The following is a 25,540-nucleotide window of genomic DNA, read 5'->3' as shown; positions in this document are numbered from 1 at the left end:
GGTTAGTGAAAGTTGACCATGGACTGAAGAAAGCCAAGTTTAAATCTCAGCCAGCCATAACACTCAATTTGGTTGTTTTTGGCCATTTGCAGTCATTCAGGAAGGAGAGGTGAGGTGAGGACAAAATTGGAAAAGAGACAAAGCCTCATGTGGAATGTCTTGGACAAAAGATAGAATTCACATTTAAATTCCTAAGCAATACATTCACCAGCAAAGAATTAAGGAATAGAATACAATCAATTAAGAGGAAACAAGCACACACTGACATGAATTTTACCCAAAACTCTCAGTTTAAGCCAAGCCAAGGGAGTTTAATTTTGGATAAAGACGGCAGTGGCATTACATGACAAAAATTGCTAAATTTCTACTATACACAAAAACAAATATTTTGAGCAGGGCTAGGTTAATTTGTTTCACTTAGCAACTACTTTTTATTTATTGTTTTCCTAATACCTCTGTGAATAAGACTCGGGGATCACCCAAAAGTTTCACAAAGTGAGAATCTTCTATCATTCATTTTTATGATTTATCTTTAGTGCTGGGAACCAGTCCTCCGCCTTTGTAAATGATTCCCATTTGGTTCACTTACTGCTGTTCAGAATGGAATAGCCTCATCCTGAGTAACTCAGCGGCATTTTTGATCATTCTCTCCTTCACACTCTGAATGTCTTAATGATCATCTTTAGCAGACCCATTGCCTTCAGTGTCAGAAAATGTGCTGGAAAAAACAGTACAGCTGCTTTAAACAGAAATTACAGGTTTTTCAGTATGCATGTATATGCAGTGGCAATATATTGCCTTGCCATTTGGTAAGCCTATTGCACCAACATGGGATGCAGTTGTCTGAGATGGTAACTGATACATTTGGAATCATAGTGTAATTCCAAACTCAGATTTCGTATATCGCCATGTCCCTGCCATTAGCAAAACTGTACTATTTGTTTGTTTGTTCGATGGTTTATGCAACTGCATTTCTACAGCTACCCATTTCACTTAGTGACTCTGGGTGGCATACAGAAAAATAATCAAGAATGTATAATTGGATTGGATTGGATACTTAATTTGGCCAAGTGTAATTAGACACACTGTGAGGGGCACAGTGGCTCAGTGGCTAAGACACTGAGCTTGTCGATGAGAAAGATCGGCAGTTCAGCGGTTCGAATCCCTAGTGCCGCGTAACGTCTTCTGCCAACCTAGCAGTTCGAAAGTATGTAAAAATGCAAATAGAAAACTAGGAGCCACCTTTGGTGGGAAGATAACAGCATTTCATGTGCCTTTGACATTTAGTCATGCCAGCCACATCACCACAGAGATGTCTTCGGGCAGCGCCAGCTCTTCAGCTTTGAAACAGAGATGAGCACCACCCCGTAGAGTCGGGAACGACTAGCACATATGTGCGAGGGGAACTTTACCTAATTAGACACACAAGAACTATGTCTCCAGTACAGAAGTGCACACTGTACTTGCAATGCAACAGAGATGATGATGATGATGATGATGATGATGACGATGATGATGATGATAATAATAATAATAATAATAATAATAATAATAATAATAATAATAATAATAATAATAACAGCAGTAGCAGCAGCAATTAAAAAGGAAAGTAAAGAAGATAATAAAAGGAATAAATAATAATGCTTCAGTCACACTCTTTGAGTTGAGCAGAGTGATGGCATAAAGGGAAAAAACTGTCCCATATCTAGATGTCTTGGCATTCAATACCCTGTAACACTGTCCCAAAGGAAAAAATTGAAAGAGGCTGTGAGAAGTCTGTAAATATCTCCTCATCCCTTCTTCTGACCTGCAAAATATATAGTTTCTTCCCTATAAATACCATTAAAAACAACCAATTTGAATGAAAAGAAAAGCAAGAATTTCAATTAGATCTCATGAAGATACTTGGTCTTTGACAGGAATACTCTCATTCTCTCTCTCTCTGCAGTTTTTTCTTCTCATTTTATTGTTTATATACATTTTTTCCAGGACAGTCCACTGGTCCTACAGTCAGATAGGAATGTTACCATGAATGCAAGAAATCATATCGGACACATAACAGGACAGCTGACTGTAGGTAAGTCTTATTATTTAATGAAAGTTTTGTGCTCTGAATTTAACACCATACTTTAAAATGTAATCCCTCAGCATAGGTATTAAAGGAAACAATAGGTTGCAATAGGTTGTTATTAATGATGATGCTGATCTACAGCCTACATTTTACAGTCAACTAACTGTACTACAAGTTAATTTTAAACAGAAATATAAATTGATTAAATAAATACATCAAAACAGTTCTCAAAGTAGTTAACAATAACTGCAAGGCAAATAAAAACAATTGGTAAAAGCAATCTTAAAATCTTAACACATTATCCGAAGCACACAAACTGATAAAAAGCATCATAAAACCACACAAAAAGTCAAAGAAATGAAACTCTGAGGAGGAAAATGAGGACTGCTCTCTATGTCATAAGTATGAGACAGTTTGCATGTTTAGCAGATTTAGTTCCAATTTAATAAAAGAGATAATGTATTATAACAAATTACTGATCAGGTAAAATGAGATTTAATTCTATCTGTACTTTAATAGCATCTCCCTGCCTCCCCCTTTTCTTTTTCTATTCAAATATTTACAAAAAATATTTTAATCTTTACATCTAATAAACTTGCATGGCACAAAATGTAGAGCAATTAGTTTCATATTTGTTGGTTTACTTTTTTAAAAAAAATGACCATACTGAAAGAGATAAGAGGATCATTTTCCTTGATTCTAGACTAGACACAAAGCAACTGAATGAATTTCTATATATTATGGACAGTTTAAAAGTGCATATAAATGTATGCATGCATGTGTACGTGTATATGGATGGATGAACAGAGAGAGAGAGAGAGAGAGAGAGAGAGAGAGAGAGAGAGAGAGAGGGAGAGGGAGAGGGAGAGAGAGAGAGATATGCATATAGACAAGGCTATGGTTTTCCCAATTGCAATGTATGGCATGAAAGTTGGACCATAAGAAAGGCTGAGCGCCAAATAACTGAGACCTTTGAACTCTGATGCTGGAGAAGACTCTTGTGAGTCCCTTGGACTGCAAGGAGGTCAAACTGGTCAGTCCTAAAGGAGATCAACCCTGACTGCTCTTTAGAAGACCAGATCCTGAAGATATAACTTAAATGCTTTGGCCACATAATGAGAAGGAAGGACTCACTGGAGAACAGCCTAATACTGGGAAAGATTGAGGGCAAAAGAAGAAAGGGACAACAGAGAAGGTGGTGGCTGGATGGAGTCGCCAAAGCAGTAGGCGTGAGCTTAAATGGACTCCAGAGGATAGTAGAGGACTGGAAGGCCTGGAGGAACATTGTCCATGAGGTCGTAATGGGTCAGACCCAACTTCACAACTAACAACAATAATAATGGACAGTTTATATTTATAGACTACAATTTCATTGACTTTCATGTTCATTGGATTAATTTAAAAATAATATCAACTATAAATTACAAAGAATATCATCTTTCTATTTTTTTTCATCAATTGTGGCTAATATACAGTTAAATAGCTGTCAAGATAACTAACCTTAGCTTCAGAGTGGTCCAGGGGTGTTTGAGATATTTTAGTAGCTGAAGATGTAGTTTATCAATCTGAGGCTTCTCTGACTAGAAATCACAGAAAGCCCAATACATTGCTTTGCACATGTTAAGAAATTATGCATTTTTTATGAATCAGCAGCTTCATATTCCGGCTTCCACTTGTAATGTTCTTAACTTCCCCGTATAGTTTACAGAGATTACACTTTTTACAACAATTCAGTGTAGACTAATATTTGCAGAGTGTTTTCCGCCACAAAAGAAACACAGTTGTCCTTTAAGTTAAACCTTTCAAACTTGCAGAAGGGGAAAAGAGGACAAGGAGCCTATAATCCTTAGATAACAGCTTCCCTGATCAGCATATGCCATACAGCATGTTCAGTTCTATAACACCGTTCAGGGTCAGTTGATGTGATTCCTAGCAATTTCTCTCATAAATCTTCCTTCATTGGTAAGCTTGTGTTGTTCTTTACAAATTAAAATTTGTGATTATCCCAGCTCAGCTGCCACTTTTTAAAAATGATAAAACCTTCCACAGAGATATTGAGATTTATTATATTTGATTTCCTAAATAGAAATAGACTAGATTGCTGAATAGAATGATATGTTAGCTGATTCAACTAAAACAGACCCCTCATTTTAAAAGGTGACTTTCTAATTGGGAAGTACTGTATATTTTTCTCAATATATTAATAGTTTTGAATTCAAGTGTTCACAAAAATATCAGGGGAGTAAGTTTTTTTGCAGACAGATCCTGTTTCTTCTTGTGAAATAAGAAAGATTTTCTTTAGAACAGTTATTTTGTTCAAATTTAAATCACAGTTAGTGAAATATATAAAGAAATAATATAAAGAATTTCAGCGATGGACTTCCAGATGCTTTTTGAGATTGGTTGTTTACTTGCAGATACAGTATTTCATTACACAACTATGTAACATCTTCAATGCCAGAAGTGAATACTGTTTGTTTTCTGTTTATATACATGGGTATCCCACCAACAGTGACAGGAAACACTAACAAATTGACATTTGAAACAACTAAAGCAAAATGTACTTAAAACCATGTTTCTCTTGTACCTTGTCTGTTACCTATGAAATACAGCTTGAACCTACATTATTAACTGCTTTTATAAAGCATTGTCCTATTTACAGAACAAAGTAACTAGCTTGAATTCCTGTGGAAGAGAATATATTTAGTTTAGGGCTGAACTGTGGGGTCATTGATGCTCTATGAATTTAGTTGCTTGCAGATGTTTCATTCCTTTACTAGATAACATCTTAAGAGCTAGAAGGGAGGGATGGAAATTCACTTAGGTTTAGGGTTAGACTCCCTCAAATTCAGAGAGGAAAACAAACATCACTGAGAGATTTGGAGAGGCTAGTTGGGCATGGAGGCCTCTTACATTTATAATCCCCCTACTATTCGATTTCTAGTCAACTATATGGACAAATCCAAATGGGATGGAAACCTACTCAGGGTTAGTGTTAGGGTTGTTAGGGCTGGGACTGCAATTAAGATTAGGATTACAATTCAGATTAAGATTCCTTGAATTATCAAGTAAAACAAACATGGCCAAGAGATTTTTAGAGGCTCATTATTCTTAGTAGGTGTGTTATATTTCCAATCCCCCTTATTTTCAACTGCTGGTAAAATGTGTGGAAAAATTATGTTGGGATGGAAATTCACTTAGAATTGGAATTAAGGTCCCATGAATCTTAGGAGGAAAAATATCACCAAGCGATTCAGAGAGGCTTGTTTGGTTTAGGAGGCCCCTGACATTTATACTCTCACTATTTTTTGATTCCTGGTAAAGTACATGGAAAGATATTATTGGGGTGTAAATATATTCAGGGTTAAAGTTAGTGTTAGAATTAGCATTAAGCTTTCTCAAATTCTCAGATAAAAACAAGTATGGAGAAGAGATTAATAGAAGCTCAATATGTTTCAGAGCCATTTTACATTTACAATGCTACTAATTTTCAATTCTTTGTAAAATACTTGTAAAAATCCCATTGAGTTGGAAATCCATTTAGCATTACTGTCAGGGTCTCATGAATGTATAATTCAGAGAGGCTTGTTATGTTTAGGAAGCCTCATATATTTACAATTTTCTAATTTCGAGTCCTGGTAAAATACATGGAATACTCATATTGGGATAGAAACCTAACCATGGTTAGGCAGAATAAAGCCAACATGGTTTATAGATTTGTGGAGGCTCATTATTCTTATCAATCATCTTACATTTTATGTTTACAATCCCCCTAATTTCCCATTTTTGTTAAAATACATGGAAAAATTCTAATCCTGAAAATCCTAACGTTAAAACATTGGACACAACTACTCAGAATGGTAAACTAGATTCTGCTGAATCTTTTTAATTGGATAGATGGATATGAATAAATAAATAGATCATAGATGGGAGAGGGAGAAGGAGAGGGAGAGGAAGGGAGGGACAGAGGGAGGAAGGGAGGGAGGGAGGGAGGGAGGGAGGGAGGGAGGAGAGGGAGAGAGAGAGAGAGAGAGAGAGAGAGAGAGAGAGAGAGAGAGAGAGAGAGAGAGAGAGATCTCATAGGAAAGAACCATCTAGTACAAATTGTCCTGATGTTATCTCCGTGCAGCTGTAAGTGCAATTTCTATCTGTACTGTTCCTTTGAGAAGGTAGGTAAAGAAACAGAGTTGTACAGTCTTAGATAAGATATGTGTTGATTGTTATGCATTAGTAATAAAAATTCTGAGAAGTATTTTAAAAGCCTTCAATTAGTATAATAAAAACCTGACTTTAGTTTATATGTGTTATAAAAGTCATAAAACTGCAGAGATTAGTTGCAACAACTGAACAGAATAGGCAGAGAGAGTGAGTGGAAAATAATTCTCTTATGAGTGAGCTATTGATCTCTCTGGCTGAGTACATAAAAAGAAGAAGGTAAAAGAATGTGGTTCCTGCCATTTTTTTATTATTATTATATATAGGACCACTGAATTTAAAGATTTTCTATTAAGTGGTAGACTGTATTATCCCGTAGCAGGTATTTAAAAATATCAAAATGACCCCAAAGACACATCTGTGCAGGTAACATTTTAACAGATGTTTGAGGGAGGAAAATCTGCCCTTTTCTATATACTGTCTGTTACCTGTACATATTGTATATCACATGTGACAAGGTGCAGCTAAAAATATATTATGCATGATGAGCATGGGGGCAATGGTTTAATTACATCCAGTTTGTTCTTGTTCCATCATTTTTGCATGTTGTAAGAGACTATAGTAATACTTACGTTTTCAGTAATGAGGACTAGAGACTTCTTGTCTATTTCACAATGCTCCAGACTGAATTGAAAAATTCCTAAGAATTCCATCGCAGGGTTTGAAGTACCACAAGCCAGAAAGCACTTTGAATTCTTAAATACTTTTAAATGCTAATCATGTACAAGAAATTGTGTTATTATGATTACTACTATATAAGGCATGTGTTAGAAAGCAGACAAACACATGTATGATTTTCATGTGTACTTTTCATTTAAAAAACAAACAAACTAGCAGCTAATAAAGACTGATATTAGAGAAATGAGGTTGGCAAATGAGAAATGAAGTGAAATTTAGCTAAACCTCAGAAAACAAATGTTACCACAATCTTTTTTCCCCAAAAAAATGATCTAATACATTATTTCTTTTAGTGTGTATTTTCTTCTAATATTTCAGTGCTATAGCAAATGCTCTGTGACTGTCATGACATTCCCAGAGCTACTGCTGGCTGCAAAGCACATTTACATTATTTGGGGCATCCGGCCTTATAACAAATCTCTCACAGGACATTAAATTTTTATCTTTGCTTTCTCCCTGCTCTTTCAGACATTCAGATATCTCATTTATTTATTTATTTTTCCTAAAATTGTATCTTGCATGCAGACTGGATGGGAAGGTCACCAAGAAGGGCAAACAAATTTAGTGGTGTTTTATAACCTGCGTAACAGAAAAATAGGTTGACATTCTCACATTCCTTTGATGTGAGCCTTAGCCATATCTGTATTGGCAAATTGTTCTGCATGATATTAAAATTGGAGAAAAGAAATATAAAAATAAAGCTTCCATCAATTTTGGGGACCTTGTGGATATATCAAGAAAGTTTCCGTGGCAATAATATAAAAGTAGTTTGCAACTTTTTGAATTTCTAGTCTAGCCTAAATCCCTGGTTTACTTGATAATCTCCCATTCAAGAACTAAACCAGGCCTCATTATCATGAGTCCTTAAAAGAGGCCAGACAAATTCAGAATGCAAGGGCATTCTTTGAACTGTATTAACTCCCCCCTCCCTTTATTGTTAATGTAACAAGCATGGCAAGACATCAGTTTCAGAATGATTTTATACTCAGACAATTTATCCAGCAGAATGCCTCTACGGCATACAAACAGATCTTCTTTTCTTCCCTCTGCCTTCAGAGGGAAGACGGACTTAATTGTGACTTCTTAATATCCTAAATATTATTTTGAGATTAAACAACCCTTCTACTAAAATGACAGTGTGTTCTTCTACAATGCAGCTGTTTCTAAATTCCCCAAAGAGATAATCAAGGACTCTACAAGAAGCTGGTCATTTCTCATAGTTAGCAAAACCTGGATTGTGCTTCTTGTGCCTTTAGATCTACTTTCCCTTTTAGTCAGGATCCAACATTGTGTTAACCTCCTCAGGAATTCTGTGCTAATTCCTCTTTGGTGACCTTCAGTTATCTTAGAAGTTTGCCAGTACTACCTAATCCTAGTTCTTTCTCTTTTTATCCAACTCCCCATCTGCCATTTTGAGACTCAATTTCAGAAGTTCCCAAACTATCCAATTCACAACACCCTAATGGTTCGCAGACTGTGTGCCTGGCATTCTGGGCACTGTAGAAAACTCACTAACAGATGCATTTATTAAGTGGTAGCATCATTTTGGTGGAGTAGTTAAGGCACTGGGCTAGAAACCAGGAAACTATGAATTCTAGTCCTTGCCTTTGGCTCAAAGCCAACTGGTGAATCTTGAGCTAATCATTCTCTTTCAGCCCATAGAAGAAGGCCATGGAAAACCATTTCTGATATCATGCCAAGAAAACTGCAGAAACCTGCCCAGGCAATTACTGAAAGTCTCTCTCTCTCTCTTTCTCTCTCTCTCTCTCTCTCTCTCTCTCTCTCTCTCTCTCTCTCTCTCCCTCTCTCCCTCTCTCTCTCTCTCCCTCTCTCTCTCTCTCATAAGAAAGAAGATGGTGTGGGGCAGTGGTGGGATTCAAAAATCTTTACTTCCAGTTTTGTGGGCGTGGCTAGGTGGGTGTCGCATGGCATGGTTTGGTGGGTGTGCTTGGTGGGCATAGCAGGGGAAGGATAGTATAAAATCTCCATTCCCTCCCAACTCCAGGGGAAGGTTACTGCAGAATCCCCATTTCATCCCGATCATCTGGGACTCGGGAGGCAGAGAATAGATGGGGGCAGGGGCAGTCAGAGGTGGTATTTACCGGTTCTCCAAACTACTCAATATTTCTGCTACGGTTCTCCAGAACCTTTATTCTGCAATCCTTAATCTCTGGCAAATTTGGGTGTCACCACATAGAGATATACATTACTGAAAAGTCAAGTGATTATATTTAATATATCCATAGCTGTGTTACCTCTCAAAATGACAAGTCTTTGAAAGGTATCTGGTATCAACTTCATTATCAAAAGAATGGCATCATTCAGTGGCATGATTCTCCTTCACTCTCTTGCAACCCATTAGTGGGTGGGTGGGTGTATACATGCAGATTTTTATTTTAATAGTAAAATCCAATACTAATTAAGCTTAAAGAAAGGAAAGAAAAAAGATTAAGGAAAAAATAGATAAGAAAAATAAAAATAGGAATATAATAAAGATAAGTGAAATATATAAAGAATCTACACTAGTATACACATATTTAGTGCCTCTTCATCCTCTGTCTGTCTGTCTGTCTGTCTATCATCTATCTATCTATCTATCTATCTATCTATCTATCTATCATCTATCTATCTATCTATCTATCTATCTATCTATCTATCTATCTATCTATCTATCTACACACACACACACAGACAGACATGGATTTCTGCCAAATTTGGTTAATGTAATTTACAATAAAGTAGAATCAGTTCATCTTGGTGTGCTTCTTGTATAGACTACCTTGCAAGGCTGACATCTGAAACAACATCTCCCTTTAACATTTTTATAATAAAAGTCATTTGCCCCCAAGTCATTTGCCACAAACACATTCCTGCTGAGTGCCAGTTTGCCTCTTATCTGATTGTTGCCCTAGCGCAGTGCTTCTCAAATAGTGGGGCGGGCCCCCCAGGAGGGGCGTGAGGCTCCGTAAAGGGGGGCTCAGCTCAAATTATTTTATATATTTTTGTTTTGCAGGTTAAGGTTTTTTTTAATATTGTGTTCCTTTAAATCCTGTGCTCCTTTAAATCTTTTCTGCTACAGTTAATAAAGCTATTCTTTGTTGTAAATTGATCCACATTTCTTTCTTTTTTTATTCTCTTATACGTTAATAAGGATACAGTGTTATGCAGAGGTGTACTTATAACAATTTTATAGACAAATGATACTATTTACAGTCGCGCGGGGGGCGCGAAATGTTTTCTTCTTCCTAGGGGGGGCATGACAGAAAATAATTGAGAAGCACTGCCCTAGCGGAAGCTCTTCTTCCTGTCTCCCAAAGTCATTTCCACATACTATTACATCCACTGAGTTTTTTCTTCAAATCTAACCAAGAACAGATTTAAAAGGAAGAAGCTGCAGGAAGATAAGAAAGGAAAAGTCTATTCTCAGAAACAGAAGTGTAGTCTAACACAACTGTAATTTCATATATTTTATGCATTACTTAGATTTAAGCTGGACATGTACAATAGCAGCAAAATATTGCAAAGTTGATTGTATTTTGCATTTTTCAACTGTTTTCCTTCAGTTCAATAAAATAATGGAGGAGGAGATCTTCAGAAGAGAAAATATGTCTGGGAAATTACTTAGGTGAAGCATGAAAACTTGTACTTCTCCTAGTTCTTATAATAGGCAAGTGAGAATGTCCAATTTATAATTGTAACCAGTCTACAATATGTCTGCCTTTTCATGTTTCAGTTAAAACCCAAGGGAAGATATAACATAGGAAGTCCTTCCATGCACTTATTTCAAATTAGGAATAGTGACCAGCCAGGAATAATGGGACACTAATAGATTTATTTTAATTGGCTTGCAACAATAAAGGTTCAAGATTATTTATTCTGGGCTTTATTATCAATGGGATTATTTATAACAGTATCATATCAACCTGTCCAAATGTTGCCAAGATAAATTGTCTTAAAGATGTCTGTTAGCAATGCAAAAAAGGGAAATGAATTAAGCCAATTTTCTAATTTTTGCTAATTTCCTGACATTCACTGGCTCCCACTTTTAATGGGTAATCAAAACTGTTTCAAAAAATGGAAGCTTCTCTTGCTGTAATTATTTGCCCAACCTGGCACTCAGCTGACATTACAAATGATGTAAACAACTTACCTCTGTAAATTCATTAGCAAGTGTGCTGATGATAGTGGAAAGGCACATAGTGACAAGGTTTATTTATAATTGAAATGCTGATTTCTGTCTGGATTTTTATGGGGTGGTTCAGACAAATCCAGCAATCTCTCCATAATGTCTTAGTGCTAACAATAACAAAGTGAAGGGAGAAACTAAATCTGAAGGAGGTGTTACTGTGAAGGCTCATGAAGCTTTTGTTTGAAAAAAAAAATCAATTCCTATTTGGAATATTTACTTTAAAAAACTAATTTCCTTTAATTTCTTCAAAGGTTTCATTCAACCTTATGTTTTTTCCTGTTTAAAAATATTTATAGAGTCAATATTTTCATTTTATTACCTCCAGCATTGATTCAGTGATAGGCTAGAAACAAGGAGTCTCTGACTTCTATTGCTGCCTTAGGCATGAAAACCATTTGGGTGACCTGGGGCCAGTAACTCACCCTTAGCCCCACTCACTTCATGCGGGAAAATAGGAGGAAGAAGTATTATGTACCGTATTTTTCGGACTATAAGGCGCACCGGAGTATAAGACGCACCATGATTTTGAAGAGGTAAATTTTTAAAAACATTTTTTGCACTCTGCAGGCCTCCCAAACCCTCTGCATGCCTCATTCTTTTTTTGGGGGGGGCATGCAGAGTTTTGGGAGGCTCTTAGAGTGCTCCTGGGGGCTGGGGGAGGCAAAAAGGAGCAAGAACGGCCAATGTTTCGCAAAAACATGCCATTTTTTTCAAAAATAAAAAAGGACATGCAGTGGCTTGTAGAGTGCTCTTGGGGGCTGGGGGGGGGAATGGCCCATTTTTGCTTTTTTTGCCCTCCCCAGCCCTCAGGAGCACTTAGCAAGCCTCCCAAACCTTCTGCACATCCATTTTTGCAAAGGGGGCAAGGTTTCGGTAGGCCAAAAATGCTGTATTCAGTTTATAAGACTTTCACCCTCTTTTTTGAGGGAAAAAGGTGCATCTTATACTCCGAAAAATGTCGTATGTTTGCCACCTTGTGTTACTTATAATGTAATAAAGGTGGACTTTAAAAAAATCAAATAAATAAATAACACAAAAATGTCTAATTCTATGCATAATGAGTAAATAAATCTGTGCAACATAGTTGAATTTTGTGAGAAAGTAAAAATAGCACCCATATTTAACTCATGCAAAAGAAAAGAGTTGACTCACAGAACCACTAATCAATTATGTAGCTTGTTTGGTTTTAGTTCTAAATGTTTTGTGAATACAACAATTTTTGCTTTGTTTGCAATTGTACATCTTATAGGGTTACAATGATCTGTTATTACAGCTTACTTGGTGAACTAGAATTAAGCAAATTAACTCTTAATGCCCTGTGTAACCCACTGAAATTGGATCCACTTCCCCCATGTTTTGCTTTTTTTGTTCTCAATAAATAAAATGCAATACTCAGAACATAGCTGTGAGAGTTCTGTTTCTAGAGAAAATAAATTCTTAGATGTCTGGAGCTTAATGCAGAATCCTTTGCCATTATCCATCCTGTTTGACCTTGATGGCAGCTAAAGTTTGAAAACATTTCATGCGATCAGGTTGTCAACTTTCAAATAGAACTTGAGAGTTTCAATTTTGAAATCCTCTATGTAGCAATTAAATAGGCTCAGATTTAACTCTTTTAGCCACAGAATTTTGTTGACTTTTAAAAAAATATCACTCACTCAGAGTTGTTTTCATGAAGATGAAATTAAACATTTGGGTCATTTTAAACTCAAGCAGAAAAGGTGAGATGTGTATATAATAGATGCTTTCCCCCTAAACACTGCAAGCATGCTATTTCAATAGCAGTATGTGACATTGGGTGAGTTTAAGCTGCCTTGAACTAAAAAAAAAGTTGTCTCATGTCATGTATAAAAGATCAACTAGGCTCACTTAATTTTTGACTTAGAAGGCTGCATATACAGTACATGTATAAATGTTGTAAAACAGGGCTCAGAAAAAACATATTAAGTTCAAAAACTGTTAAAACCAGATACAGTATATATTGTAATTGCATTTTAGAACTTATTACATTTTGAAAAATGACATTTAAAAAACCCCCTCAAATGTATATAATTGCATATGCTACAAAACATTTCAATTTTGATAGACAGCATATTGCTTAATTAGGTGTCATCAAAGGAAGTCTGACTCCTGGTGTCTGCTTAATCCAATGTTTAGCATGTAGATGGTAGAAATGACATATCTCTCTTCCAGGGACAGGTCAATAAGCCTGTTGGTCCCATCCTTCTATTTAATCTCCCCCCCCCCCCCGTTTTAAATTGCCTTTAGTTTTTTCACACACACGCATACACACAGACATACACATAAATGTGTGTGTATCTGTTTCTGTGTGTGTGTGTGCGTGTGTGCGTGCGTGCGTGCGTGCGCGCGCATACATGTATGTATAAAAGAAACAGACATTGCAATCTCCGGAACTTTAAAATATATTGCTCACTTAGCTTTTGTTAGCCCCTGCTAACATTGTCAGATTGTAAAAAAACCATTAAAGAGATATCTGCCTTTATCCAATGTTAATCAATTTGGCCATTGTGCGTGATAGGCCCATCCACCCTTCTCCCACCTGTAATTAGTTTTTTTTTGTTTTGTTTTCACATCAGGCATGTTAATCGATGCTCCTATTCCTTCTTCCCCTATCGAACACAACTTGGGCTGCCTATGCAGTTGTTGTTTCTTCCAATCTTATAGTAGAGTAATTGTGTAAGTTAAATAAATCTGGGATAACATGCACCCATATCTTTTTTACTTCTTACTCTAAACTACTCCAATTCTCAGAATAGATACTTATTCCTTGAAAGATTTTTTCCAGAAAAATAATCAGAAGTTCTGGCACACCCATTAACCTTACCGTGTTCCACATTCTGGGGTGATCTCCGTAATCAAAGGCCTTGCTGAAGTCAAAGAAACAAAGATAAATCTACTTCACCTTAGGTGGTCCCCTGTTCATCTTTTCTTAGCCAACTGAGCTTGCTGTCTTTTTTTAAACATACCTGTTCTTTTGCCATTTTTCTCTATATTCTTCCTAGTAAGTATTTCAGCAAAACTTTTCTTGGCTGAGGAATGACTGCACTTGTTTGTGGATTTTCTTGCATCTTCTTTTTTCTCTATTTGCAAACACAAATCTCTAGGATGCTCAGCCTAATTCATATTTGCTGACACAGAGCTGTTAGCACTTCAACTGCATTTTCTCATGCAGTTTTAAACAGGTCAATGGATATGTCATCTGCTCTGGTGCTTTTCTATTTCCTAGCTGGTCCATTGCCTACCGTGACGTTGGTTCCAGAATACATTTTACCTCTGCAGGTGCATCTCACATTATATAACTCATTTCAGTAAAGCCTTTTCATTTTCCTTTAATCTCTGTTGTCCCTATTACATCTCTTCTGTTATTCCTCTCGAGTATTGCTACTTGTAACATTTTCTGTGATTTCTTGAATCTTCTTTAAACAGCTTTCCTTTCCTTTTTTCCTTTCTTTCCCTTTTCTCTTTTCTCTTTTCCCGGGTTTCCTTTTGATTTTACTCTAATGACATTCTCAATTGATATATTTTCCTTATTCTTTTTGACTCGAGATGAAAAATAATATTAGTAAATAGTCATAAGTATTCTAAGCTTCACCTTCGTAAATGGCATATTTGCATACTCTGTTTGATGGTCTGTGATACACCTAGTTTATATGGAATTATGCTTTGTAGAAGTTATTTTAAAATGTCTTTCTGTTGGATGCTGAGTTAGATGGCAGCATCTAGTGAAATTTGGTCCTATCAAAAGGAGGAGGAGGAGGAGGCAGAAATCTTGAATTTATGTCCTTCCTGCTACTTATAAAGAAATAGGAGACTAACTATTTGAAGCATTGTGTGTAGTCTGCAATTAGACAAGCAACTCTGATTAAGCAAAAAGCTTAATCAGACCCCAGGAATGCTGCTTAGGTAGATGACATATCCCCCTGGTATAATACTTGGAAGAGTAATATTTATCAATAAGCGACAAATTCTCTGGGACATTTCGCTTAACAGGGAAATAAATAGACAGATGCATGCATGCACATGCAAAACACACACACATACAGAGAGAGAGAGAGAGAGAGACTTACACTTGCTCAGATCTTGTCTTCATTAGCCTCTTTTTCATCCCACAGCTATGGTTTGAAGACAAAGTTAAATAAAAATCTCTCAAAGACAACAAAACCTTTCAGAAAATTGGTAGACAGATTTTGACATGGCATTAATTCTTGCACATTGATCTATCTCTGTTTTCCTCACAAACATTAAAGCCAGCGATGTGGTATTATTATCAGCTTCAAGAATTTTCATCATTGTGAATGAATATCTACAAATACCTGAAATGTGAAAACATGTAAAATGGTTTAAACAAAAGCATTCCATATTCTTTTAGGTAAAACTAACCATGTCCAGGCCAACTAGGGCAAAATTAGATGATACATGGATATGTACACATTTGTTGCTGAAATGCAATTACAAGGAGCAGCATATTAATACAAATACCAAAATGCTTAACCAATTCTCTGCATTTCAAATGTTGCTTTGTTGATCACAGGTAGCTGCTTTCTCCAACTATTTTTGTTGCTGTAGAGGTAGAAATATAAGATTTAATTGTCCCCACTTTTGTAGCTTCTCTTTAATCTTTTGGGTGGGAAAGTCTTATGGAAAAATTCTCAGTGGAGAAAGAGTGAGATGCATGGGTGGACATGGCACATTTGAAGCATTCTTTTTCTCTACTTTTCCAGTTTTTATCTGTAACCTCCCTCTTCTTTGAAACCTCATCATTTTGCAGTGTTTATAAACATTAAACCTCTTACATAACCATGCTGTAATGTCTGTATTTCCCCTGATGTCGTATGGAAAGCATTCTAGTTTCAATTTTATTATAAGCATGGATCTCAGTATATTCTAGGATTATACTTAGTAAAATATTGTGATTTCATTTCAAATATAATTTCTAAAATTTTCTAAATGTGCTAAATGTTACTTCAGGGATTTTTTAAATATGTTAACCACATGTGGTAAAATGTTATTTCTGTTTCATGGCATTTCCATTTGTTACTGTATGTCTTGCCGATGCTGAAACTTATCATTGAAAATATATACTATCTGTAAAACATGTTATACCAGTTTTCTTTAAGATTATAATTTGGATTAAATTTTATACATTTATTCATTACTTTTTCCCATTGCAGTGCAATGACTGTTTCTTTAAAGTTTTGCATCTATTTAATCATGCATTTATTTATTAGTTCTATGTTATATCTAAGTAGGAGTGTTTGTGTGTCTCTCTCTGTGTAGAGATTAATTTACATTGCCTGATTAAGATTCAGTCTTTTCAGAGAGAATTATTCAGTTTCACTGGTTTATTTGAGGCAGTGTAGTACTTTTCATTTTTTAAGGAAATGGTCCTTGAAACATGCTACACAAATGCAACAACTGATATACCAGAAAGGGGTGTGGTTTAGATGGTTGTTTCCAGAAGGTATGCTAATATTCTGGGAGGACACGAGAGTTAGAATTAATACAACTACCGAGGCTGAGGCCTTCATGGAAAAAAACAAGTCCTCTTAGATAAATCTGATGACACTACACCGGACATACAGGACACGGGAGGTGCCGGAGCTCTGCTGGGGGTGGGGGGGAGAAGAGGCAACATTGAGAAAACTCAGATCACAAAAATGAAACTGAAAATCTGTTTGATATAAAATGATTGAAATTATTTTAAGATAAAAGTTTATATGCTGACAAAATATTATTAAGTAACAACAATCTAATGTATTAGTAAATGAAAGTTATGAGAAGGGGGGGAGGGCCATTTCCTGCACAATGTAACTGCCAAAATTTGTACTTAATCCATTACCCTTTTCCTTGCATATTCTTTTTTAAAACCAATAAAATTTTGTTTTAACGAATGCAACAATTGAAAGAAACTCATTAAAACAGCTACCGTATTTTTCGGAGTATAAGACGCATGTTTTCCCCTCAAAAAAGAGGCTGAAAATCTGGGTGCATCTTATACACTGATAACAGCATTTTTTTTTCTCCTGAAACCCCGCCCCCTTCACCAAAATGGCCATGCATATCTTTTAGAAGGCTTTCAGAGAGCTGCTGGGGGCTTTGGAGGGCTTGTACCATTCTGGATAAATGGCTGTTCAATCTCTTCTTAAAAAGTTCCAGGCATAGAGCATTCATACCTTCTGGAGGCAAACCATTCCACTGATTAATTGTTCTCAGGAATTTTCTCCTTAGTTCTAGGAATGGATCTCTCCATGATAAGTTTCTATCTGTAATGTCTTGTCCTGCACTCAGGTGATTTAGAGAATAGGTTGACCCCGCCCCTCTTCTCTGTGACAACCTCGTAAATATTGGAATACTGCTATCATGTTACATGTTGTCCTTTTTGTTAGACTAGTCATACCCAGGTTCCTGCAAGCATTCATTGTAGGTTTTAGCCTCCACTCCCTAATTGTTCTTCACCCTTTCTAGAGTCTCAGTTTAGTTTTTTGTATCATGATGATCAAAACTGGATGCACTATTCTAAGTGTTGTTTTACCAAAGCAGTATTAACATTTATATAATCTTGCTACTCCCTCTGTTGCATTGGCATTTTGATAGCTGTAGCATACAACAGTTCTCAGTGAAAGAAGGTTAAGATACACAGGCATACAATTAAACAATAATATAAAGTTCCAGATATAAAATATAGATTAAAAGGGAAAGCAAACAAGATGGAAAATCAGTGTTCCATCTGATCTGTTACATTTTACCAACTTATTTTTGTATGTTCTACTATGTTATAACATACCTTTTACACTTGAATGTATTTTTCTTTTATCTATCTATATATCTATCTATCCATCTATCTACCTACCTACCTATCTTCTATCAATCCAATTTAAAAACAATTATTGAAATACATCAATACTTGCCCCATTGCAGGATTTACTTATAACTGGAAAAGTCAAAAGATAGAATTGGAAAAGCAACAGTTAAAACTGTTTCATATAAGCATATTTCAAATCCTCAGGCCCTATGGTGAAATTCATCTTCCAGTGTTAAAGCAGATAGAAGGAAAGGGATTGGCACCATTAGCAATTATTTTTGAGAACTTGGATGACAGGTAAGGTCTCAGAAGACTGCAGCAGGTCAAACCCAATGCCTATTTTTAAGAAGAAAGGAAGAGAATCAAGAATCCAGGGATTTCATTCAAGTAAGTTTAATTTAACACCTGGCAAGTTTTTAGAGTAACTAATAGAGCAGTCAATCAGTAAACAGTACAGCCAAAGGAAAATAAGATAAAGAACAGTAAGAAAATGGGACTGAGCTTTGTTAAATAATGGGTATTGGGGGTGATCCTGAGAACTTTTTTTTTCCAGGATGAACCTGCAGTATCACTGAGATATTAATTTTGTAGGACATGGTTTTTTTTTTTTAATATATTAAATTACAGCAGGTTCTGTGTAGATTGGTATGTGTTTTCTAATACTTAGGAAGAAGCAATGGAATCCAAAGATACTGAGCAATCAGATGAGATAAGCAAATAATTACTCCAAAATCTGTAGCTTTGGGCTACTACAATCTTGTCTTTTTTATTCATTCATTCATTCATTCATTCATTCAGTTAGTTAGTTAGTTAGTTTGTCTGTCAAACATGTATGAGATAACAGGTATAAGTATAAACATTGACATGAACACAGGAAATGAATATGAATAAATGGGAACAATATAACAGGGATGGTAGGCACGCTGGTGTGCTTATGCACACCCCCTACAGACCGCTTAGGAAAGGGGTGAGGTCCATGCTAGACAGTTTAAGGTTACAGTTACGGGGGCTTGAGGATGTAACAACCGAGTCAGGTAGTGCATTCCAGGCATTAACCACCCTGTTGCTGAAATATTTTCTGCAGTCGAGTTTCAAGCGGTTTACCTTTAGTTTGTATCTATTGTTTGTCTGTTTGCAGTTGAAGCTGAAGTAGTCATCGACAGGTAGGACATTGTAGCAGACAATTTTGTGTACTATGCTTAGGTCAGACTTTAGTCGGCATAGTTCTAGGTTGTCCAAGCCCAAATTTTTAAGCCTGGGGGCATAAGGTATTATATTGTGAGCAGAGGTGTGAAGGACTCTTCTTGTGAAATACCTCTGGACTCGCTCGATTGTGTTAATGTCCGATATACAATTGTATTAATGTCCCATATACAGTGTGGATTCCAGGCAGATCAGCTATATTCACAGATTGGTCTGCAAAAGTTTTGTATGCCCTAGTTTGCAGTACAATGTTACCGTACAATGTTCTCCTAGTTTGTTTCAGTTTAAATTCATGCCTCATAAGTTTTTTTTAAATGTTGTTAGATATTTTTTTTAGCAAGGATATCAGCATGTTCCACTAGAATTGCATAACTGTGACAGAAGCCTGAAAAACTGTCTGAAGGATATTGGCTAATGTGCCTAGCCCAGGAAATCTAGGGGCATAGGTTCTAGGGAACATAACAAAGTCAGCTTTTCTTTCCCCATTTTAATTTTAAAATAGTCTTTATTTTTCAGGCATGTCTATTAAAAATAGGTGGGACAGATCAACATTTACTGAGCTGTTTTATTGCAGGTGCCCCCAGCCCCGAGGCCTGACCCATCACAGGGTGGTGGAACTGAATCATGCAAACAGCGGGTAATGCATGTGTGCAACTCCACTTGCATGAGTGGCAGGCGTTTGCGTTTGCACACAAATTTCCACTCGCACAAAGCTCCATTCCACTCGCTCAATGCAGGGATGTGTATACCTATCCCTCTGCCTCTCCCTGTGCTGGGCTTCGAAAGTGGAAAAGTTGGTGGCTGCTGTTTTATTGCACAATCTTTCCAGTTTACTACATTGTCCCTTTATGTGGGATGATGACAGCTAACATTATAGAGTAGGATGAAGATGTTCAGATGGCAAAGCGGAGTCACCCAGGTCTCTTTCTTAGAAAGACTTCATCTCTTCTTCCATCCATGTTAACATAAACTGATCTGCCAAGGTTTAGCATGGGAAATGAAATTTCTGGGAAGCCATAGCCAGGGTTGTGAGATATCTGACATGTGTCTGTGTATGCCTATAACAGAAACAAGTATTCTAGTGCAGTGATTTATTTACAACTAATTATTAGATGCATATTACTTTCTAAACTTGTTAACAAGCTGTGTTTGCTACATGTACAGTTCCTTAAATATGTACATTTGCATCTAATTTTTATGCATGTGTATATGTGTATACACACACACATTCATACGCACCCATGTATATTTATATTTGTCTTGTTCTCTTCCTTGATTATTCTTTAAAACTTTCCTACCCTCCATTTACCCAAAGGGAAAATCTTGACAAATTGATTTGTAGGCTTCAGTCGACTATATATAACACTGACTGTGTGTAGTGTATAGGTTATTTTATTATTAGTTATAGGTGATAAAGGCTAATCTTGTTGATCATTTCAATAAGAGGCACATGACATTGTGTAGTGTGATAATTGTGGTAAAGGACCTGCAATCCACTCTGAAAGATAATAATGCTTTGGCAATGACCTTATCTATAATGCATAAACTAATGTACAAATCAGAATATAATTATCTTTTAAATGTGGCATTTTCTCCCGATTTTGTCATGCTGTATTTGGATTAAATATATATTCAAATGCTTTGTCCCACTCATTATTACGCTAAACTTGGGAGTGCTGCTCCCAAAGCAATGATGGACCTTTGTCAAAGGTGAGAGATCCGTCATTCTATATTATGCTAGTCAGGATAAATGTGAAAGAATCCCATTCTTGGTAGAACATCATGACCTAAAATTATTTAAGTCTACTGGGTGATCTAACTTCTATATTAGTGGAGAGGACCTGTTAAAGGGATTATTCTTGAGAGATGAAAAGTAAACATGATGATCTGTTGGAAACCCTAGTTAATCTGCAAAAGGTAAGTGACTGTCAAATTGATGTTGTTGTCAGTAGATGTTTCTTCTTGGGTACGAAGTACTGGTTTCTTGATTTTCAAAGGGGGTTATGCAGTGGACTATTTATATCAGTAAGCAGAATAAAAGTTGGGGGGAAAACCTGGTTTAAATTACATTGATATATTTTTCTTCCTGAGAAATATAATTCTCAGGAATATGGTCCTATTGTTTTTAATCTGCTTGGATTTGGAGGCTGTTTGGATTTGGAGGCTTTTGTTTTTGCACTATCACTAAATTTTGATACATTGATATATTTCCCTCTTCTGCTAGCTTTGGGAATTGAAGAGCCTCAAATAGATGGTAGAGATTTGTTCTTGGATTTTATATATTGGTTTTATGTTGAAAAGTTCTTTTAGAAATTTAGAATTGTCTGATGATTAGGTGGACCATTAATTAATTTTATACACACGTGTGTGTGTTGGTGTTGGGGTATGTGTTTGTGTGTGTGTGTGTATTGTACATATGTATGTATGTATGTATAGATGCATGTACACATATGTATACATATGTATATACATATATATATATATATATACATACACACAACACACACACACACACACACACACACATAGGGATGATACTGTATTTATTTGATTTTATATTTACAGCATCTACGTTTTGGTGCTTATAATAGCAATGCTACTAGAATTTTTTGAGTATCTACTTACATTTCTTAATTGTAACCAATTTCACTGAAGTGCTGTCTTCCAGATGCTCCGGCGCTAGGAGAATGAATCTAGCATCTATTAAAGACTGTAAGACAAAATCTAATTGCATTGAATGGGAGTCAAAACAAGCTCAAGAATGCATTTAGAAAATGCAGCCTATACTTCACAGATTCATAGAATATAGTAAGGTGCTTGCTGTGATTTCACAATCCAATCTCAAGAGGATGTATGTACTTGGCAGGGATGCTGTTGTATTCAGCACTTCTTGTAAATGTACAAGTGACGCCCTTCCTTCATTGTTCTGAATTCGTTCTGGGATTGTCTATTCCTTACTCAAGCATTTGCAGTTGCCATATTCCAAATCTTATTGAGTATGTAACTAAAGCATAAATGCTGTAACAAGAATTCAGTCATTCAAGGACAGATTTGATGTGGAAATAACAGAGCCATTTAATATCTTGCAGATGGTTCTGGCACTTTGAGATACATTTTTTTTATTCTTACTATTGGTTATTCTTATCTAAACATTGCAGCTTGAGACTGATTATAACTTTTTTAAAAAAAGTTAAAATTGGCCAACAGAGATATAGAGTGACTTTTCATTTACTAGTTCTTGATGTTATTGTTTTGGGGTTCTCCTTAACATTTCCTTTACTATTGGCTCCATGGAAAATGGCCATATATTGATTTTTTTTTAATTGTTTACTATATTTTAGGATCTCTGTGTGTGTATGCGCATGTCATTCTTATCACATATAGAATTCTGGAGTATGAGTTTCTGTACATGCAAGATCAAGACCTAAACATAGAATCACATATGCTTTAACATCAGTTAAATATTAATAAGTACAGTAATTCTGGTTTAACCAAGATATGTTGCATGACTTGTCTGGATGATGAAATTGTTTAATTGTAAGCATTCATTTGTTCATTCATTCATTTCATTTAATTTGTATCCATCTCAAACAAGTGAGGTGGCAAACAATGATTAAATCAGTTAAAACTAAGTATAAACAATATATTGTATATATTGCCAAGAAAAAAACACCATAGATGTTAATATAATATAACCAGGAAACTGGGCTTTAATGCATTTGGGGCCCCAATCCTGGCTCCATAACCAACTCTTCAAGACCTTATAATGGACCAACAGGGTCATTGCCATCATAAGCTCTGGAGGCCAGGGCTAGAGAAGAGGTGTCCCATAGACCCACCAGACAGCATACCTTCACTGATGGGATCCTTACCACATCCAGCCTGTCCAACTGAATTGGACTTGTAGAAACAACTGGGAGGAGATAGTCTCTCGGGAAGTTGGTCCCAAGCCATGAAGGGTTTTAAAGGTATAGTTTTTGTTTGTTTTTGTAGTTTGCTTTTCATTTTTGTTTGCAAGCTATGCCTATCACAAAAACTGATCCACCTTTTATCTTATATTTTGACACACAACTGGAAAGTGTAGCTAGACTAAGGAGAAAAAGTCACAAAAATTTGACACAAAATGTTGCCTGTGGATATATTTTACTCACCCAAACTATATATGAGGGTTCTGTTACAAAAGAACATCTGGTTCACCTATAACTTAAGCAAAGACTTGTCCATTTCTATCCACTAATGAAATAACTTACAACTCTACTCATACATATTCAGTTTATACAGTGTCTCTTGCACTATTACATTACCTTTCCATTGAGGGGGAAAAGTACACTAATTCTCAGATGGCCCGTAAAATTTGCACACTTCATCTGTGTTATCCTGAAAAACATCTGTTTTTATTTTATTTTATTATTTTACACAAACACACTGTGTTGGGTTATTGGGTTATTAAAATAAATTTATAGTTTCTGTCTGCAAATAAACACAAGTTCTACTACGGGGAGGAAACCTATTGAATTCCAGATGTTGCTGACCTATAACATTCAATAGCCCTAGGAAATATGGCCAGTAGGTAAGAATGCTGGGATTTGTAGTTCAACAACATCTGGAGCAGCACATGTTGCCTACAGCTATTCTTTTAAGCTCAGTTGGGCTTTTTCTTCCAGGAAATACACAGGAATACAAATTAAGTTTCGTATTTACAGGAAGATGCTAGTCTCAGCCATTTCCTTAAATCTATTGCTTTTAGAGCAGATGGTATTTACTTGCTTGATCTACTTTCTATGCTTTAATTATATATTATAATTATATAATCATATACATATATATTCTAGTAATTCTACAAACAGTAGGTGGGCAATAATTTTTCTACACATTATTGCAAATCTTAAAGGACTGAAAAGTTTAATGATGAATGGTGAATTAATCATCTACCTCTATAAAAACATCAGCTGTATTCACTTGTTTTTGCATCCATGTATAATCCAAAAAATGTTTTGCTGTTTAGAGTATTTAATTTTGAATTTCTTCTGTTCTAAAAATTTAGATGTATTTTAGAGAACCTATTGAAAAATTCAGATAATTTTGTTTTTGTGCTAAAATGAAAGGAAAAGAGTGTTCATCCATGCACTGCGTTTCAATGTAGTTAAATATGAATCAAATGAAATTCAAGACACATGCTTAGAAAATTACTAACCAATTCATAAACCAAAAAACCTAAGAATTACAACAATCCAAGTAGAAAAAGATAAATCTGAGATTAAATAAAATTGCTTAATCCCTTTGCTGCTGAAATGCTATCCTAATCTAATAGAACCATAGGACCTACTTTTAAGTATGGTACACAATTCTGGTCTGGTTTTCTTTCAAACTCCATTAGACAAATTTGGTTATAGAAAGATTGAATACTAAATGATATTATTCCAATATATAGATATTTAAAAAGAAAAAAAAAACATGCTTAATTCATAGAAAGCTCTATTTTTTTAATCTGAGTGGATGTTTTTTTTAATTTTTCAGTATTCCTGTTTATAGCTCAGCTTTTCATATAGTTCTCCTAAATATCTGTGACAATTCTTTATATTTTGCTTCTTATCTTCACTTTGAAGATATAATTTCTTTGAATACTTGATTATCATTGGGGAAGGATCTACTAATTAAGCCATAATTAGAAGATTGTGCCTGATAATTCATTTTTCTGTACTTAAGCTTCTTATGAAGCTTCAGGAACATTTAAAAAAATCTGAATGCATGCCAACATGATATACAGTTGAGTGAAATTCTTCATTTTAGTTTATCTCATTGTCATTTTTTTCAGCCTCAGGCTTATTCCATTTCATTTCTACTTCAGTTCTTTAAAAAATGAAAATACCCCTTTATAACATATAACTTCCTAATATTTCTTAATAACTTAATTTCATAAACAAAGTTCTCTGATTAATTCACGGTGGTGTTCTATTGTATGCCATTTATAGATTCATACATACACAAATATGCACATACATATATAATACATTTACACATACATACTAATATATTGTATATAAATAAATTTCAGGACAATCATTAATAATGATGTGAACTTAAGCTAGTGAAATAAATTTCCTTCATATACTTCTGCGTTTTCAACATGCATATATTCAACCAAGTAAAGACTCCTAATAAGATTTATCACTCTCTCCCATTTGCACTTCTCCCTTTGGCGAGATGTCACCATGGCCTGATGGCCTCTACCATCTGTTACACAGTTTGCATTTGGGTGCTACAAATATGTCATTAATATCTATTAACTGTTGGCGTAGCAACTGTATTCCAACCTTCTATTCCACATTAGCCACCAGTCATATGGATTAGAGCAGTGGAA

At 35.6% G+C, this 25,540-nt stretch overlaps 1 protein-coding gene across 3 annotated transcripts in view; it reads left to right on the top strand.

Moving 5' to 3' along the window:
• SGCZ (sarcoglycan zeta) overlaps positions 1-25,540 on the top strand; it is a gene marked incomplete at its 3' end in the record, with an annotated part of 553,083 nt that overhangs the window by 471,963 nt on the left and 55,580 nt on the right. For all 3 annotated transcript variants that reach the window (XM_081960171.1, XM_081960172.1, XM_081960170.1), the window contains one exon: positions 1,990-2,077. In XM_081960171.1, the coding sequence (XP_081816297.1) occupies positions 1,990-2,077 (88 nt within the window). The remainder of the gene's footprint in view (positions 1-1,989; positions 2,078-25,540) is intronic.

The sequence above is a fragment of the Natrix helvetica genome, assembly GCF_964273705.1.
Source record: "Natrix helvetica genome assembly, chromosome: 7".
NCBI lineage: Eukaryota > Metazoa > Chordata > Lepidosauria > Squamata > Natricidae > Natrix > Natrix helvetica.
Note: the sequence above shows the minus strand (reverse complement) of the source record. Positions and strands in the feature narration are given on the sequence as shown.